Source organism: Lingula anatina, chromosome 2 (assembly GCF_051362555.1).
Source record: "Lingula anatina isolate TDL-2025a chromosome 2, LinAna3.0, whole genome shotgun sequence".
Taxonomy (NCBI): Eukaryota; Metazoa; Brachiopoda; class Lingulata; order Lingulida; family Lingulidae; genus Lingula; species Lingula anatina.
This window is the reverse complement of record NC_141768.1, coordinates 8,290,252-8,310,900: the sequence shown is the minus strand read 5'-3', so window position 1 is coordinate 8,310,900 and position 20,649 is coordinate 8,290,252. Positions and strand designations below refer to the sequence as shown.

Below are 20,649 nucleotides of genomic sequence, written 5' to 3'. Positions count from 1 at the left end.
AGGATTGCAGATTACTTATGCGCATGATTACAGGATAGGGCATGATAACAACCCACCCCCAGATAATTCTTGTGTTCTCACACACGCTGTGATGACCACATAACTTTGGCAAAACAAAACGAAACAAATCATACGTCTACATTTACGGATTTAGGGGGTCAGGAAGGTCCTGACCCCCCTCCCCCCTTTTCGATTTCTGGTCCCCTCTTGAAATTAGAATTTTGATTATCATAGTTCGAAACCGAACCAAATGGTGAGTTTACATCCCTTTTTTATAATTTTGTTTAATAGGGACATAAGATGATGGGCATGAAGAGATCCATAAATATTTGATGTCGATATGGACAATTTTTGCAATCAAGATAATAAATGGATAAACGATTATATATATATATTTTTTAATTACAACAACTGGGTTGTTATCTAGCATGTTGAACTAATATTTTATTTCTAAAACAGAAACTGGATTTCTTTAAGTACATCTACTGCCACATCCACGCAGACTGATAGTTGGAAGCCTAGTCCCACAGACTATGGTAAAAGAATGTTGAAGCAGATCCTCATAAAGGCAGTTAAGCAACTTGTGTACTCCACCAAAACACAGATCCGCCCACCCTCACATGTAACTGGTAATGAGTGACATATTTATGTGGGAAATGATTAAGGATATTTGAGAAGTTTCCCCATCATACTGCCTTGAACAAAATCAATTGGTACAAACTAAGGTGACATACATGAACATGAATGGTGTAACAAAGTTAGAAAAATATTTAAAGCTGTCTTTATTGCTTATCTGAATATACATAAAATATCCTTACACTTGCCTTCAAATTCAGTGATATATAACAATGATGTATAATGAGTGTTTTTTACCAAGTTTAAGACAGTTACATATGGTAATACTGACTGCAGTTTGGAACTTTAAAGTTTGACCCCCAAAAAAGAAAAAAAAAACATTAAAAAAAACCTAAATAACTTCTAGTCCTCTTGAATCTTTAAGTGACAAGTGCTACAGGTACAGTGTATTGCTTGTTATTAGGGACTTTAACAAAATTTTGATTTGGCACTGCTGCACCCTAATCTATTTTACTAGAAGACTGAAAGGAATGACAAATGTGAATTTGAAAATAGGAAGCTCCCTGGAATTCAAGTAACAAGCAAACATAAAATCAGCAACAATTTATTGTAATTTTACATGAAATATTGGTGTAATTATATTTTTCTAAATGGAATGTTTAAGTCATAGCCAACCCAACCTGTTGAATTTTCCACAACAATGATAAATTAACAGCATAAAATAGTAAGTTGGTAAACTTTTAGTTTTTTTTTCTTCTGAATATTGTAAATAATAATGGTATTAAGATCTGTGCATTCTGGATATAAGTGACAAATCAATATCAAAAATATTACCAAAAAAAGTTGAAGTATGGGGTGTTTTGTGACACTCTCAGTTAAAACTGAAATAGTGAAAGATTAAAAATTATATAACTGCCTGTTGTTTAAGAAAATAAAATATACTGAATTTGATGTATGGTTGAGTTAAAATAAAATTATTATCTGGAACTTAGAAAATTGTATTCATCAAGTTATAGGGACAACAATAACAAAATCCCAATACAAATTAAGACAATATATAAAGCTATTTGTGCTTTCTTTTTAGTGTGCAAAAAGTTCACAGCATAATTTTCAAAGTACATCAGTAGAGATTAAAGAGGAGCTTTTGATTAACTCCGGAAAATGCGAGCACTTAAGGCACATAACTGGGTGGGGTGGGATGAGTTGGGGTGGGGGGTAGGGTGAGGTGCCAGTGAGGCATAAGTACACCCAACACCCAAATATCCATATTTTGAGGCTTCACCCCTTATTGATACTTAAACTATGTATAAAGTGTGTATGGTAATTACTTGATCTTTTCAATGGGCAAAAATTATACATCTGTATACCATTTGTGGTGCTCTTACTGCATAAAATTAGAATTCAATAGTAGCCATAAAATTAGAATTAAAGAGTAGCCCGTTTTGTAATTTTATTACTACCACTCAATACGAATGTTCTAATTTTAAGAAATTTTGACTTAAAAAATACAGTAACTGTAAACTTCACAATTTTCCCCCATTGAAATCTAGTAAATACCATTTTTAAAACAGTACCAGAACAGAGAAGATCACCAAGTTGTGAGGTTAAATGTACCATTTAAAGGCAATACACCATCTTTCAGTGTCCTTGTCTTATTTGCAGTTACTAAATAAGTACAAATATTTAATATCATTCAAAATGTGAGCACTTGAAATAATTGCACTGTTGTGACTGGTGAAAATAAGTTCTGCCAAAAAATTGCATTATGCCATTAGATTTATACTTAGTCCATTTTACGTGCCTCAATATTTTTAAAAACCAGTATTTCAAAATCAAAAATACTATCATAACCCACAGTGCACCAATATCAATGTCATTCTCAAATTCTTTGCATTATTTTCCTAAAAATGCTTACATAAATACATCAAAGATCATGAACAAAGATCATCCATCCAGTGCCCAAATATCATTTTTGAAAATTAGATCTGAAAGATGCTGATAATGATTCCAGAGTATATATGTATTTGAAAGGATCACAACTCTTCATATGAGATTCCAAATTTCACAATAAATGCATTGTAAACAACACACAGAAATATCATAATTTTCATTTATCACCAAAATGACAGGTATCACAAATCTGAAATCTGTGCTTGCCATTAGACCATGTGGACCTTCATAGAGGGCTACCCTCTATAATAATCCCTTAAGAGATGGCATTCTCTTAAGAAATTATTACCAAAACCACATTTTAAAAATTTAATGTTAGAATGGATTCATTAACCATTGAAGAAAATCTGTTTTATGACACTTTTCTACCAAAATGAAGAGTTGTCATCCCTTTAAAAATGCTTCCACAAAAGCACCTCTTAATTTCATATAAGAGCTAAGTTCACACTACATAAGTTAATCCTTTGCCACAAATTAAACCACTTTTCAGTAAGTTTTGTCATTGTCAGTGTCACCCACACAAAATAAAACCAATTTAACACAGTCCAAACATGCCTAGGATTAGTATCATTACTGCTTTTCATTGTTTTGTCCTTCACCCTGGTCTGTATAAGACTTGGTGTTGGTCAGGCGGCCATTCAAAGGGATATCCTCATGTCTGTCATCAATTTCATCCTCCACTAGGCCAGCCGTGTCATCTTCAATCTCGTCTGCATGCTTGGGTGTCACATACTTGTAGAAACAGGCCATGATGCCAAAGATCAATGTGTCCAAGCCCATCAAGGCTGCAAACAGGAAGAACTCTGGTGCCTGTGATGATAACAAGAGCTTGTTGATTTTTTTATGCATGGATAAAATTCAATGGAAGTCACAGAGTTCACCAGTAACTCTCCTCTGTTTTTAAATCCCTAATTAAAAAAAAGTTAGGCCAAAATCCCTATTATCCATTTCAACAACAATAAATACTGGTGTGATAAATTTTGTCTAAGTTACTTTATTCAATAACTTAATTCCAACAAATTTGAACAATTTTCAGAAATTAATGTTCATATTACTCAAATTTCCCCATGTTATTGCAAATCTATTGAGGGAACCCAGTACCTGTGGCAAAAGCCTGGATTCTGCCACAATCACCACTATTAGGTTGCCAAATGACACAGTCAGTAGCCAGCCTGCCTGCAGCACAGATTTCATACTGGCAGGAGCCTTGAAATTAAGATTATACACAAAATCAGGAATGGGAACAAATAGTGCTTTAGTGTATTTAAAAAATCTACCCCTCAATCATATGCTGTTAAGTTCCAACTTTTGAAAATACTATTCAAAATTCAATAATTTTTCACTTATTTAAATAGGAGAATATGCTCTAAAGAGAAGAAAATCCAATTTTTATCTTATTATTTTATCAATATTTTGTAGACAATATTTTGAAATAAGATTTTGATTAGTACAAGGATATTTTACCCTTTGAATGTTTCATTCATACACTGCAGGACATATTTATAAAAAGTTTATATAAGTTTATAAAAGTATTGTTATCAATAGTTTTGCACTCTTTATATGTTAAATCTATATTATAGAAATTACTGTAATGTTCTAGCTAGTAACAAAAATTCATATTATGATCATGCATTTCTTTTAAACACTTACTGCTTCCGCCAATTTGGGCGCACACACACACACACACACACACACACACACACACACACACACACACACACACACACACACACACACACACTTGCGTACGCATACCCTTACCTGAGAGTATGCAAAAGAGAGTCCAGTTATTGAGAAGAGAATCTCTCCTGCTGTGATCACAATATACTGAGGAATCTGGTAATACATGGGAACAGAATTGGGGGCAACATCAATATACTCTGTCAGCTCCAGCTGCAAGACAGTCATATAAACAAACAATATAATATAATATAATATAATATAATATAATATAATATAATATAATATAATATAATATAATATAATATAATATAATATAATATAATATAATATAATATAATATAATATAATATAATATAAATGCATATTACACTACATTTTAACACATTACTTAATAATATAATACAAATTGCTAGCTACTTTATTTATTCTCATTTGATCAAACATATGACCCTGACCTATTTCATTTGCAAAAAAAAAATAGCTTTATGGTAAAAAATTTACAACGCAATAAACATAAACATTTTTCACATATGCTTCTTTCTTCTCTCTTAAAAAACATTTACCTATTTTTTCTTTACTATGAGAGTATGAACTACAATCAATGTGTATTAATCAGAAACTGGAACAGAGGATATTATCTTCACTACAATTTTTATAATTTTAAACAAACCAAAAAAAATTCCTTTAAAATGTCATATCCAAATAAAAAAAGAGTAAATTCTACACAAAAAATACCCACCCCTGTTTTTCAAAACATACCTCTTGCTCTGCTCCCCCTTTCTTTGGCTGTAGCACCAAGGAGTAGACCCCACCCATCTTAGCATCCAGTTTCTCTGGGATCAGCTTACTCTCATTGCTGCTGGGATAGACCAGCATCATAGTATACCTATGTAGGAATAATGACATTGTTGGTCACACTACCATGCAGACTCATAGCAAATTCCAATCATATAATTACACACATCTTAATCTAAGAATAATTTGGTAAGGTTAACAAGCACCTTGTTTCCATTGGCACTAAAATATCAAGAAAGCCCAAGTACCAATCATGAAGAGGTGCCTTCACCTGAGCAACACTGAAGTTAACCTTTAGCAGAAATTTTCCATTTTACACATGTTGTGAATATGAATATTAAAAAAAATCCTGCCACAAACTATCTGTGTGTTCTTACCCCCCTGGTTCCACGAGGAAATAGCCACTAGATTCAAACGGATGGAGTGGAAGGGAATACTTCTTCTGGCTGCTGTCTATCTCATGTAAATGCAGGGTAATATTGGAGGATGAAGATGGCAATGCATATATACAGCTGGAAAAGTAGATAGTGTATTCATAATAAACGCCATTCTAAGTTTCCGCATGCTGGAGGTGATTATTTTAAACAAAACATACACTGTCTCACCATTTTTGGTTTGCAGAGTTTCCAAAAAAGGTTCTGAAATCCAGGGTGCGTAAAGACTGGATTATCATGGAAACTTGAAAGGGGAGTTAATGCCTATACACAAGTAAAATACCTGTTCCCTCCACAGTGGTAAAATTAATGGCTGTGTTCACTTTACATTTCACAATTTGTGAAAAGCGGTGAAACTGACAACATAATGAAAGTTTTTTTTTTATTTTGCCTGATTACAACAATATAATTTTTCCCAAATAACACTATGACCACTTACAAATTACAGCCTAGTAAATTTCTCATATAAAAACCAAGTTATCAGTTGTCTATATGCGTCTGTGTAAAAATTTACCTTATTAAAGCCTGTCCTTTTTTTGGTTTATCCAAATGATCATCTAGCTGTGAAGCTTGTAGTTGCCCTCCATTGTTGGCTATCACCGTTTCATAACCTTTCTGACTCTGCAGGTTCAGGGGAAATTGCACTTCTTGAGGGCTGGCACAAGATGCTGAGAACTTGACACTATAGTTGCCACTCTTTATCTTTATTGGGCCAGCACCCTACGGAGAAAATTTAATTAAATTAAATTAACGTCTACTCCAGTAATATTTCAATGTGTTTAGTGGGGATAAATTGCCATCAAACATAGAATTATGTGTATTTATAAATATGGTGGATATTTCAAACAATTGCAATCAAACTTAATGTACCTTGCAAATAGGTATATATCACATGAATGCAAGACCCACTATGTTTAATAAATTCTCAGAGTTGTATAATGTGGACTCCTCCAAAGATGTTCAACAACTTACCTGTGTGTAGTCCAAGGTCCCATTATAAAAGCTACTAGATATGTTGACAGGGCAGGACAAGGCATTTATATAGGAGAGCTTAGACTGACCCTGGTCTAAAGGAGGCTCTATTGTGCTCTGAAAACACAGCATGTCAGGATTTTTCAATACATTCATTTAAACAAGGCAGCAAAGCTGTCAAATGTACAGACAAAAAGCAGGAAATAACAATGCAAAAAATAGGCTACTGTCAATTCTGATGTAAAAATACATTATGCTTAACTACAAATTCAACATCAAATTTTTATTATGCTCAACAGGTAATACCAATGTAAGTAAAATGTGTAACAAGCATAAGGCTTCAGGCCCATGGGAGTTCAAGTTCACACTTTGAAAATGCCAGAATGAGAAAAATGAAAATTTCACACAAAATTGTATAATTCAATAATAAATGACAACCCAATTGAGCTGGCTTTTTAATTTGAACTGCATGCCAATCTTAAAAATCATACTTGTAAGTTAAAAATAAGAAGTAACACAGTTTTCTTTTAATAATTTTTGTAGTAGCAGTGCAAAACAATTTCTGTCCATTTTGATATAACATTACGTAATATATTACAGAATAATTATCACCAATTTTTGATTATTGACTACAAATAGCATGGACATGTAGAAAATTTGATTACCATTCAGCTTCATGTCCATGGGAGCTCCGAGTCCCACAATGAATATGCCAACACGAAAAAAATGAATATTTCACTAAAATGTATAACTTCCAAAAAAAGAAGCCAATAAGACTGCTTTTCCAACTCAGGCTGCATTTTAGTCCTGTGTTTCTTTTTTGAAAGTTTGACAATCATAAGTAACATGGTTTTCCCATAATGGTCATCTTGGCAGCAGCACCAAAAATTGTGTTTTCTTCTATTTTAATGCAATATTACATAATGCTTAACAGCATAATGACCATCAACTTTTAATAATAAAATATATGTATAATGGATTTTCAGAAAATGTGACTATCATGGGTCTTCAAGCCCGTGGAGGTTCTAAGTCACACTTTGAAAATGCCAATATGTGAAAAGTTAAATTTTCACAAAAAAAAAAAAAACTGTTTAATTGCCAGAAAAAATTTACCAAAAAGATTGCATTGCTTACTGAAGCTGTATTTTAGTCCCGTGTTTCTTTCCTGTAAGTTTAAGAACAGTAAGTTACATGGTTTTCCTTACATGGTCATCATGGAAGCAGTGCCCAAAATAGGGGTTTCTTCAAATTTTGATGCAATATTACATAATGTTTAACAGCATAATGACCATCAATTTTTAATAATAAAATATTAGTATCATGGATATTCAGAAAATGTGACTAGCAAAGGTCTTCAGGCCCATGGAACGTCAAAGTCACACCTTGAAAATGCCAAAATGTAAACAAGACAGCACTGTTCTGAAATGGGTGTTTTCCCATTTTTAACAATTTTTTAACATAAAACAAAATTAACAGTTTACTGCCATTTTTATATGATCAACTAAGAAAATTGATGAGATAGGAAAAATATCAATAGAATAATGTTAAATGTCCAATTTCCTCCAGTCTGAGATTCTGAACATAGTGAATGATTCAATCTGACAAACTGAAATGATATGAGTTTATTTCCATTTTTGAAACTTTATTACACAATGCACGATAACAAGTTTACCATCATTTTTACAAAATCAACTAACAATGTTGTAAAGATGCAGGATATGTCAAACAAACACTTTTACGTATTTTATTAGTTAAATAATGAGACTGTTAACATGCCTAAGAATTGAATCTGAGGAAATTTGAAAAAACAGCATAACTTCTAAAATAATGGCCCGATTATGCTGATTTTCGAACTCAACCTGTGTTTTAGTAAGATTGACCACTACTGTGAGTTTAATGACAAATGGTCTTTCTGTTTTTCTTATATTGTGTTTACAGTGTTGCATATATGCTGAAAAATGAAAAAACAGCATAAGTACTAAAATAGTGGCCCGATCATGCCGATTTTCGAACTTGACCTGCATTTTAGTAAGATTGAGTACTCCTGTAAGTTTCATGACAACAGGCCTATTGGTTTTCCTTTAAATGTGTTTACAGTGTTGCATATATGCTGAAAAGTGAAAAAACAGCATAACTTCTACAATAATGGCCCGATCATGCTGATTTTCGAACTTGACCTGCATTTTATGAATATTCATCAGCTCTGTAAATATAAAGCCAAAAAGTAAAACTGTGTTCCACTTATCGTGTTTACAAGGAAAGTGCACGGCGACGGCATCGGCATCGGCACCGGCATCGGCATCGGCGACGACAGACGCAGGTGATGGCAATATGTACAGACACATCTGTGTCTGTACATAAAAATCTTTTTAAAAAGCCACACTTGCTCTAGCACCACATATCTAAACACAAACACATATGCTTGGGGGTGGGGGTACATCATGCATCTTTCTCCATTTGTACAATACCTACTATAAAATTGAAGCTCAAACCATTAGTATTGTCTATTATGATTTGCATGAGTTAAGTAAATACCAAAGGAATGGACAGACTACAGGCCTTTACTCACATCTATCTTGATCTGTACAAAGCCTGCTATAATGAAGGCACATCCGGCAAAGAGCATCCCCATACACATCCTCTGGAGTGGCCTGGAGCATTACCATTTCCATATTTTAAAATCTTTTGGAACAATTTATCATTTGCCTGAATGACTTTCGTTAATAAATGTTTGCACAGTTTTTCGAGAAATAAAGCATTTCTCAAACGGCTATTTCACAATCAGATGTACACTTTGTGGTCCATTTTCGACCAAATATGAACTTCACCAAACAGAGGTTTGAATATCAGTAGGACATTAGTATAGATCTTGGGCATAATCCCTTCAAATGTTTTTGCACCGTTTCTCTTTGTTTTTGTTTGACACTAAAATGACTGGATGGTCTCACACTGGGGACGGACGCTACATTTTTACAAGTCAATTACATTCACGTGATGAATAAAACATAATAATTGGAAAATAATTATTTTAATAAGCATAATTTTATACACATGAATTGTACTTGCAATGAAAACCTCAAAATTTCAATCAACTGTGAGCTATTTTTTCCCAAAATGTACGGTTGCATGAGCATGGCCTCATTTCTTTTGCAAATAAAAATAAAATGTTGTGTGATTAAGATCAAATCAGGGGATTCCATCAATGATTTGAAATCTCTTATTTTGATATAACAAAGACTTGACCATAAGAATGACACATAATAAAATACCTAAAACATGTTAAGAGTGCCAAAATTTCATGACTTGGTACGTAATACACTGAGGGACGGACGCTACACCAAAACATGTCATTTTTATATCCCCATTCCAAAACATTAACTGTATTAAAATGAATACAAACAGTTCAACAACACATTTACAAATCAATAACAGGAGTGTATCCAGAGATATTTTCTGACAGTATTACAAATTCTCTGACATACTTTGAATAAGGGTCTCCCCCATCTCCAACTTTCTGCTTGTTTCCTTGCTTGCTATAATTCCTTTCTGTTCTAATATGCTGTGTACTCTAGGAGATCTTATTAGCCTTTCTACAATTTTAGCTTTTCTTCTCGGTGACCTCGGAAGGGCATTCTTTGCTTGTTTCAAGGTGGAGAAAGATGAAAACGGGCTTGAGTCTTTACCTTGTGGTGTTTTATCTTGTAACTGAACCCTTAGTCTCCATGCTTTACCCCTCAAGACCTGTTTCTTTTTAGCTTCACTGAGTTTCATCTTTCTGTTTCTTTCTCTTTGGGCTGAAAGTATTTTTTTCCTTCTCTCTCTTGCTTTAGCTGCTTCTGATAAAGCACTGATCTTTGTTTGTTCTCAGATTTTCTCTCTATGTTTTCTCATTCTATTAGTTTCCTTTCCTCTTTCAGCTTTTGCTTATATTGGGTGATTCATTAAGTAAAGTCTCTTCTTTTCTCTTTCTTTTTTCTTTCTAAGTCTGTCCTTCTCTCTGGCAGTTTTCAAACGTTCGGGATCTTTCTTGAGTTCTTCTCATTGTTTTCTTTTTTTTTTCAAAGCACTTTCACTTATGCCTTCCATTTCCATGGCATTTCTTTTTGTACATTGACTAAGTTTACCCATCCCCACCAACAATAAAAACATAAATGTTGCTCCATCATTGTTCCAAGCTCAAATGCACAAATTACAACCTATTACCTTGGATAAAATATACTGTAGCTTTTTAGTCCAAACTATAACCAAGTGATGTCACTTCGTCTCATACATGTAGCAATTTAAAAGTACACGAGTGTTGTTTCACAGCAGCAAAAACAACAACATTGTTTCATATTATAACATTGTTTTAAATGTATCCATTTATTCATTACAAGTAATGCACCAAAGCGTCAGTGACAACCTTGGCCTACATTAGACAGATTATAATGAGTATTTACAAAATATACTTAATTAAAATCCATTTCAGCATGTGTATCCTTAATAAAGCGAAAAATACAAATTGGGGACGGGCGCTACAGGTGGGGACGGACGCTACATTTGACCACTAATCAAATGGTATGTCCACAGTGTGTCTTACTACTGGCCTTTTAGGTATATTATTTTATCATGGGTAGTGAAATGCATAAGTGCCTGAGTGTGGATTTAAAAAAAGATTAACTGCTATCCTTAAGCTACAGGGGGGACGGACGCTACAAAATTTTGTGTTAAGATGTGATTTCAATTTTGGATTGTTGGAATTTTCAACTAAACATGGATTTGGACACAGTAATTTTTTTAATGTATTGAAATACCTTTAAAAACACATTTTACTGAAGAAAAGTTATTGTCAAGCATAATATTTCCTTTCAGGGGCTCCTTGAAATCAACTATGTTAAAAACAGAAAAATCCGTAACAGAGCTCCCTTTTAACATTCAATGGCTTTTGTCTCATATGTTACACTATATTATGTCCAACTGATTTTCAAACAACATTATACCTCACAACTGATATCTTTAGTCAAACTAAATGCAATAAATTACAATACCAAATTACATATCCACTACCTGAAATTATTACACAACTTCAGTGACCCTTCGTAACAACTAAAAACAGCTGTATTTAGGGGATTCAAATAAGTATATTTTTGCCAATCTATGTCCGATTTTCAAAAAAAAAATTTTGATTGCTCCGACTTAGTGCCATCTTCCAGATTGGACAAAGGGTGGGCACTAGATTGGTTTTGATAATACTTAGAGGCAATGTAACATGCTCAATTTTGAAAGTGTACGTCTGATTGTGAAATAGCCGAAAAATAGTTGATTGAAATGCAATGATGTATAAAAACATTTCTATAAAAGCTTACCTATTCCATTATTACTTAATAAGCATGCAACTACTGATTTATTTTTGAAAATTATTTGGTAGTAAATACTCAAGGTGATACAAAAAGAATTTGGTCAAAAAGTATGTTTTTGCCAGTAGCTGAGATGTTTTACTATGAAAATTGGTCTGCTGGAATTTTCTTTAAAACTTGTGATTATTCACCATTAATTTGTCTCACTGTTTACATTGTGACTTGGTCTTCATTACCTGTTTGGAATTTTACACTTGTCCAGACAAGGATAAACAAGAGTTTCAAAAAATGGAATGAGCAGTATAATAAGCACTGGATTTATCACCTGAAGAGAAAGATGTTCAAAATAAATACATGGATATCTAACAAGCTGTGATCATGTGCCCATTTACAATCCAAGATGGCTGACACTAATATCCATAGTAAATCAAATAGTATCACTGACAAAACTGACAATATTTTGAGCTATTCATTGACTTATTTCCAGCAAATATTGCTACTGGTATGAGCACAAGGTTTTATTCAAATTAAAGAGCTTATGTATAAATGATTTGACCATAGGCTGCATTCATTCAGAACAGTGGACTAACTTGTCCAGGTTCAAATATGACCAACCCACTTGAATGCTTCCCCACGGGATATCTATTCAGTGTCTATTAGCAGGTTAGACAGCAAGCTTTGTAGTGGGTCGTCATGTTTGACCCTTGGATCTCCAATTCTGAATGGGGCCATAGTAACTTATTACCTGCATCTGATCTGGTTTGAGAATCCATGATCCAACAATCTTAAATGAAAAAAAAAAAAAAAAACAATATAAGGTGCTGCAATGAGTAAAATTATCTGTAATTTAAAATGCATGCAAGCATGCTTTTCAACAACAACAACAACAACAACAACAACAACAACAACAACAATAATAAACGGAAATCAAAAACATAAAGGAGAAAAAAACTAAATCCCTTTTGAAAGTTAATATAAAAAATTTTACCTTTTATTTATTTATTTATTTATTTATTTATTTATTTATTTATTTATTTATTTATTTATTTATTATTATTATTTATTTGTGAATGATAATCAGCTTGTCCTTGAAATATTTACCTGTCCATCCATTTTCTCTGCCTGTAGAGTCCATCTTGACCCCTGCTGGTCAAAAAGAGACCAGAAAATGGGCAAGGGAAGAAACATAAACAGCACATGTAATGCTGCTTTCACATCTTCTATGAAGCTGCTCTAAAAATAAAAGTGCAAAATTGTGAATAATGGAATGCACATATCCAAGCTATTGTTTATGGATTTAAGCTGGTAAACACATATAACAAATTGACCTCATCATACTAAAGTGAAACAGAAAATATCATTTGTAAATGTGTGTGTGTGTGCTTGCGCGAGCGTGCATTGCTTACTTCATAGACATCATCTGCGTAGTCTAACCAATGGTCCCGCATTTCAAACTTATTTTGTCTGCTAAATTTATTTTTGATTGCTCTCTGAAACAGTAAATTCCACAGTCAATACCATAATGTTGTTAACAGATATCATATATCAATCCAAATTTAATCATTCAGCTTGAATTGTTAAGTTCCCTTCTTCAGTGAGCACTTACTTATCAATGAAGCTGACTGTGAATTATGATAAAGATAAATTAACAGATATGACATTTCACAAGATCTAACACCAAAGAACAGTCAATACTTCTAAAATACTTGTAAATTTTTTATCAAATAGTTATCATTGTAATTTTTTAAAGAAAACATTAGCAGATCCATTACATGCTGTGAAGGAATGATGAGAGGTTTTATGTGTCTTTACAAACTCACCCCAATACATTTGAAAACTTTTCCCAGAAGGTTACCAGTAGGTGGGTTGATCTTATAAGAAGACTTTCCACAAACAAAAACCACTACAACAAAAGACATGACAAATGGTTTAATATGTGAAATGATGTGTATCATTTTAATACGCAGTTATCATATTTACCTTTGACTGTGCTTTGTGTTGTCTCCTACGCATATATAAGAAACACTTTAACTATATTATAATCAATAGTCTCATATTACACGCCATTCATTTTAGTACTAAGAACAACATTCTATTCTTCTACAACAAACACACTATAGGTTATAAGTCAAAAAATGTCACATACAGGGAAAACCCATCACACTGTGAAATGTAATATTTACAATGATCTTCAAAGTAGTAGCTTCATAAAGCTCTCAGAAAGATAAGCTGTTTTAAGCCTACTACTCACATAAAGCTACGATCATCAGTGCTGCAGGCATACCAAAGGCCAAGAGATAACAATCATTGGCTCCAAGGCAGTGGACGTCAGCTGAAAAAATATATTATTCTATGATATAAAGTCATCAATTAAATCTTATAATCATAAAAGTCATTCAGTTATTGGTTCAAATTATTCCTTTTGAAAGCTTTCCTCTTCAATGCTGCTTATTCATTTCTTTAATTCACTAAAGACTTATGTATCTTATATTTTCTACATAAAAACAATGGATTTGAACACACAGTTGGATACCACTACCATATCACAGTCACTGCCATGTGAACAGTAAATTTAACTAGCATCAATCAAAAACCAAAGGTGTTACATTGATTTTTGTTTCCATGTCTGTTATTTGGATAGATAGGTTTTTAGTTTGCTGTCTGCACATCTACCTGTATCTGTATAATGAGATGGTGTGAGCATAACCAACTCAGAAGGGAAATTTACCTTAAAACAATTCCATTGACATAAAAAGCAAAATCTGCTGAGCATTAGAAGAATTAACTTGAACTTATTTAATGAAAAACAACTCAGTTTAAGTTATGTGTCTCAGCAGACCAGCTCACCTCTGAGCACTGGTGTAATGAAGGTGGAGATGAGGCTTCCAGCATTGATAGCAAAGTAGAACAGTGAGAAGTAGCTAGCCACAAGATGGGCCTGGAACAACAGGAAAAAAAATCCAATACAAAAAATAATACTGCACAGAACTGGCACCAAAAATTATTATGCACTACTATATGAAAATACACCACACATAAAACCTGACTGATGTTAGGTTTTATTAGTATTGAACTTAATCTAAAACTTAATGAAAGCAACAGCACTAATTTGACAACCAATATAGAAAGCATATAACAAAAATGACAATAACCAGAAATGAAAAATTAGAAAAATCTAAAATTGCCCCGCTATGTTCACTGTACCTGGTTAGCTAGGAATTGGTCCCCACCAAATGAAGAAACACATGGCTTAATTCCTCCCGTACCAATACCAATAAGTAAGAGCCCCACTGAGGGACCAATACTAAAACAGAAAATATAAATATGAATCTCTTGTTTCTTTTTATTTTTCTTTCTTAGACTGGTGTGCTACAGTATTGGAAGTATTGAGCACAGCTTTCTAAAATAATCATCATAGACACTGTCAGGTCAAAGAACTCAGAACATAAAGAAAAATGTAGAAAATGCACTTGCAGCTAAAATTACTATGTTTTAAAGTATTATTGAGGGATGCCTTTACAAAGATTCACTCACCATTAAAAAAACTTAAAAGTATAATTTAAATGGAAAATATCAAGATGTATAACATTCACTGAAAAGGATTAAAACAGTGGAAGTCATAGGAATATTAGAACAGAAATTAACAAATATACATATATTTGTAACATGTACACTGCACATTAAAAGAAGATAAACTATGTACTCTTAATGTCAGCATGATCAAGTCACTGTCATTATGCAGTGAGTTGACTTATGATGAACCATATTAAAGTTCTATTATTGGCATAGTGTTGTATAATATAAGCTTACCTTTCTGGAGGTGGTAATGCAGTAAGAGACATGATTAAATTTCCTATGCCATATACTATAGACAAGTAAAGGATTGTCCTGCAAATAAAATACAAAACAGAATTTCAAACATCTGCAGTTTCCCTTACATGGAAGTGCTGTTTAATTAGTACACAACAGTTCAACGTAATAATTGTATGACTATATATTCAATTGCCTTTTGTTGAATGAATCAAATATACAATTCTCAAACAAATCAAAACCAGTATTGCTTGAATATATTTGGTTATATCTTTAAAATACTTAAAAATGGAGAAAAATGCTTCCAAAAGAAAACTTGGATAAGTTAATAAAACAAGAGTCTTACTTGAACTTCCCCAGGTATCCATCAGCCAGCATAGCACCAAATAAAGGGGTGAAGTAACACAGCATGCTAAAGATATGGTACAGGGCAGTGGCACTGTTCTCATCAAACAGAAGTTTTTTGGTCAAATAGATCACCAAAATTGCTGAAAAGTGCAAGGTTTTGTATGAATGTTTATCTTTTTAAAATCTATACAGTTTAAGTTATACTTATTTATTTTGTTATACAGCTTTTAGTAGTAAAACTATTGATACCAATTCTTTAAATGTATTTTGTTCATATTTTATCTGTGACAACAATAACTTAACAATCTACTGAGAAATTGCCTAATTTCTCTTCATATCTAATTTCTCTTCATATCTAAAACAAAGTTCTCTATCCTATATACTGTAGAATATAATAGTAATACTATGCACATTCTAGGCCAAGAATGTTTTTTTGAAACCGAAATATTTTTCCTAAACACTGAAATCTCACTTTTCATGCCATAGTATGAAAACCTTTCACAAAACTCCATGGTGACAATGTAGAAGATGCTGGTGGGATAGTCCTCACTCTTGCACAACAATTTCTAAAAGACAAGTGAGAATGAAAAAGGTCAACTAATACTCAACAAAATGCCACTGTGACTCTAGATGTACTTCAAAATTTACGAATTTCAATTAAAAAAGTGTGCCCTGGAAACTTACTTGCCTCTTGAGGATACTAGGGCTGTTGCAAGTGTGTACTGGCCGAATGTTAAAACAGTGGCCAGTGTATGAATTAATTTAGACAAATTTAATTTCAATTTTACTGCCATTTGGCATGTGGCCCATGGTTAACACCACTGACTGAAAGAAACATAAATTGTAAATAATAAATATATATATTTTGTTCTGTTTGCGTCCATGACGAGGCCTCTGGACCGAAACAGCTGTAGGGACTTATGTAAATTATAATGGAGAGAACAGATTAACCTTGTTCGTTTTTGTGTGTGTGTATATATATATATATATATATATATATATATATATATATATATATATATATATATACCGGTATATCCTACCTTTATTTTCTTCATTTTGTTATTCTTGCTCATGTTGTCTTCAGTCTTGCACTCTTTATTTAAGAGATTAGTTGCTAGAAAACAGATATCAATCAAATGGTTTCTTTATTCTTGATATGTTTTGTCCTCATACAAGCTACTATCATGATATACGACATATTTGCCCAATATATGGACATTCTAATAAAAATGCCACTCTGCATATTTTCCCCCACTTATAAATAAAGGTACTGTATCCTTTACAAAATATCAGATATCCACTCTCATACAGAACCTATCACTATATTGCAATAGTGAAGAGAAAAAAATGCAATATTTTGCTTGTAAGTTTTCGATTATCTTTGCTTGTAATCACCTTTATGCATTTCAATGTGAATGAGGATCAATGTTACAGCAATTACTCACTTAATTTAAAGAAAAATTTATTTTATTCATCTCACATCATATAAAGAATATTTTGATAACATCTCAACATAGACAACTGAAAGTCTTACTAATAAGTTTAATCAAACCGTTGATAGCAAAATCAGGTTTGCTTTAATTTGTGAATGACAAAAAGCTAAATATCATGAAAAACAGAAATAAAAGGAATACATGGTGTTTGAAATTTGTGGGTAATTACCAGCAATCATTGTATCACCCACCTTCAAGATCATCTGATAATCCAAACACAGTTTCATCATCACTTTCCTCTGGGGTTAACATTCTGAAAGTACCATTCGTTGGGTTGCAGGAATAACACAAATTGATGGTAATCAAGAAACAATTGGATTTGATGATTATTTTCTTTTGATTGAGTGATTCATTTTATAGTTAAAAGTGCAGATTTCATATCTGTTCAGATGAGTTGGCTATGACAGTTAGGACAAGTGCATTGCATAAAATTACATAAAAACAGGATCAATATGAAAAGCTGTGTTTCTTATATTCTTGTCATTCAGTGTACATTTGGTAATTATAAAGGAAATCAAACTGTTTGAGTAATAACAATACATACCACAATGCATCACTGATATGGTTTCATAAATTTTATGCTAAAATTATGCTTGAATTGACATGCAATATGCATGTTGCAGGTCTATTCCACAGCATTTCAACCCTCCACTCAGAGTCCAAAATATTTTCTCGCCCGAAAACTTTTACACCCCATTCTCATAGATTAGATCGACCTACATTGGATCGACCTAACCCCCTGGGGGTTCACGCTAAATAGCTGTCAGCCGGGCGGACACGAAAGTTAATTACCCCTTAAAGCTTGTAGTAGGCGGGGACGGACACTTAAGGGGGATTATCTGACAGTAATCTAGTGAGACTCCCCGCGGTGATAGATCGATCTAAAAGTTGTGAGAACAGAGCCTTAGACACTCTTTATCTTACCAATACTAGTACTGTCATCTGAGATATAAAGAGATGAAAAAGATTTGCATATTAATATATGAAAAGCTATAGAGGGGAAATACTGTGGAATAGCCCTGTATTTAAGTACTGAATAAGTTTGCCAACTATAGGGTAAACAGATATAATAATATACGGCCCTTGGCAATATCTGGACCAGATAACAATGAATCTTTTTGTTATCAGTCAACCAGAAGCTTTTCACACATGTATACAATAGTACGTGCACATACGACTCTCTGTATATATACACATTTTATACAAATAGCCAGGAGTTGCTTATAGTAACTCCTTGCTAACAGCAATATCTTACCAAGAAAAAATTCACTGAAATGACACCCTACCACTCACCCTGCATACCACTCACCCTGCTCACAAACTTTTTAAATTTCTCCAAAGCCATGGGCGTAACTAGGCATACGCACGGATGCACTGTGCGTACAATTTTTTGGCCAACCATGATATTATTTTATTATATTTACAAACAAATAAATAAACTTAGATGTATCAGAGCTCTGTCGTGACGTACAATTGGTTGTTTTTGGGAGCCATGCATCCACATGTAAGGTGAATGAAACCGTATGTTAGTTCAACTCAGAGGTGGATCCAGCATTTTTCGAAGGGGGGTCCACATATGCGAAGCTAGCCTCCTTTTAAATAAATATACCGTTCTGGTTAATAAGGATATTGAAACTTTTTTAATTGCGAGAATATTTCTGACTAAATGATGATTTTATTATTAATGGAAATTAAGCTACGATGTGTGGTACATATATGCTGTAATTACGCTGTCCTTCATCTCTTACGTTAGTCTACATTTTGCTGGGAATTTTAAAGATCTGTGCGTACGATTTTTAAAGGTCTGGTTACGGCCCTGAAAGCAAATGTAGATTTGTAATTTTAAGATGAAGCAAATGGTTTTAAATAGAGCTTTTATCCACTTGCTACATCTCTTTTTATTAGTAAAACATAATAATTACTTTTGACCATTCTTTTTTGTTGGTATTGTTTTGTACTATTTTATTTCATTTTAATTTATCTATTTGATTTTTCTTAAACCTGAGATGGCAAAACAGTTTCCATTTTATGTGCATTTTATAATATATATATACAATGGTTGAATAAACTTTAAATTATTATTATTCACAAAATAATTAAGCACCAATTATTTCAATGCACAAAAACTTGGCTACTTATCATCATTTCATGGTCAGCACTCTATAAACAATACTACATTATAAATATGTCACATTATACTTTGTCATTTAATAATTTTAACAGACTACTGTAGTATATCATCTGAAATACAATTCATAAACTGCTTATATAGTTGTCAATTTTCAAGATGCAAAAAGATAACAATGTTTCATAATTTCTATTTTATTAATTAATAGAAAAACCTAAAAAATGGAAATTAAATCACTGGTCAGTCATAAACTAAATTGTCAGTAACAAATACTAGATCTTAAGTAGATTCAAGTGCAATGCCACTATCCTTAACATAAATTAACACTCATCTGTATGGTCCATAAACATCTTTGTGGTGCATTAATGTTTGGAGACCAATCCAATGAATTAAAAAGATTTTGGTTTACAGTTCAGAAAGTATCAAATACCCTAATTTGGACTTATTCTGAAAGGATGATGCACACGAAAATTTTGCCATATAATTCTTAAGATATTAAAAATTTTCAAACTTTCATGATTTAGTATAGGTGATCAAACTTATGGATTGTGGTCCATGTCCTGTTGATTGAAAAAAAAAATATTCTCAAAACAAAACAGCTGGTGACCAACCACATTTTCGTTGAAAACTAAAATGGCAAACCTCCCCTACAGTGTCTACGAAAAAATTCTAAAATACATTACTTTCCACAAATTTAGTCAAACTCTTACGAAGCCGCTTCCACTGTCAGTGTAATTACCATATGGCAACGACCTGGACTCGGTACTCGAGCAGGCTTACGATTGATGATACTGATTGTAATATTACTAGACGGTACAAATAGTAAAAACGACTGAAAAACTTACGATCCCGTTTTTCCGTAGACAATTTCTCAACTGCTACAGTGTCTAGGGTATTCTTAATATCTCCTTCCATGGCCGTATCTCTAATAGACTATTTTAAACCATTATAAGGGACGGTTGGACCTGCTGTTGTAGAGGTTGCTGTTCCACTCCAATCAACAAGTGTATTTAGTTGCAGATGACATAGCGGAAGCATTTGTAGGGGTGACCTTGACCTTGCTCCTCCAAGCACATTCTTTTTTTGCTCCTCTAGCACATTTCCCAAACAAAATAGTTATT

General features: G+C 33.0%; 1 protein-coding gene across 4 annotated transcripts; it reads right to left on the bottom strand.

Annotated features, from left to right (window-relative positions):
- Positions 1–765: 765 nt before the first annotated feature.
- LOC106159970 (solute carrier family 15 member 2) lies at positions 766–20,579 on the bottom strand. 4 transcript variants are annotated; one of them, XM_087004796.1, is made up of 22 exons: positions 20,374–20,565; positions 17,592–17,653; positions 16,948–17,021; positions 16,377–16,470; positions 15,903–16,044; positions 15,557–15,634; positions 14,951–15,050; positions 14,594–14,684; positions 13,998–14,078; positions 13,567–13,649; positions 13,153–13,236; positions 12,848–12,979; positions 12,492–12,530; positions 11,983–12,071; positions 8,980–9,061; positions 6,411–6,527; positions 5,953–6,158; positions 5,382–5,516; positions 4,969–5,095; positions 4,288–4,419; positions 3,628–3,732; positions 766–3,336 (listed from the first exon to the last, which is right to left on the bottom strand). In XM_087004796.1, exons 2-22 carry the CDS (start codon positions 17,650–17,652, stop codon positions 3,097–3,099), a joined length of 2,292 nt encoding a protein of 763 aa, XP_086860922.1. In that variant the 5' UTR covers position 17,653; positions 20,374–20,565; the 3' UTR covers positions 766–3,096. The 4 variants fall into 4 exon arrangements, with proteins under 4 accessions (XP_086860922.1, XP_086860923.1, XP_086860921.1 ...); XM_087004797.1 differs by lacking the exon at positions 20,374–20,565 and adding an exon at positions 17,945–18,056; XM_087004795.1 differs by lacking the exon at positions 17,592–17,653 and having other exon boundaries at positions 20,374–20,578.
- Positions 20,580–20,649: the final 70 nt, after the last annotated feature.

Bases quoted from the DNA above. Each gene is read 5' to 3' on its own strand.
- LOC106159970 (XM_087004795.1), bottom strand. From the start codon at position 20,443: ATGGAAGGAGATATTAAGAATACCCTAGACACTGTAGCAGTTGAGAAA. The intron at 16,045-16,376 runs GTGAGATTTCAG...TGCACTTTTCAG, and splicing joins TTCATACTATGGCATGAAAA to CAATTTTGGTGATCTATTTG. The intron at 9,062-11,982 runs GTAATGAAGACC...GTAATGCTCCAG, and splicing joins AAGTGTAAAATTCCAAACAG to GCCACTCCAGAGGATGTGTA.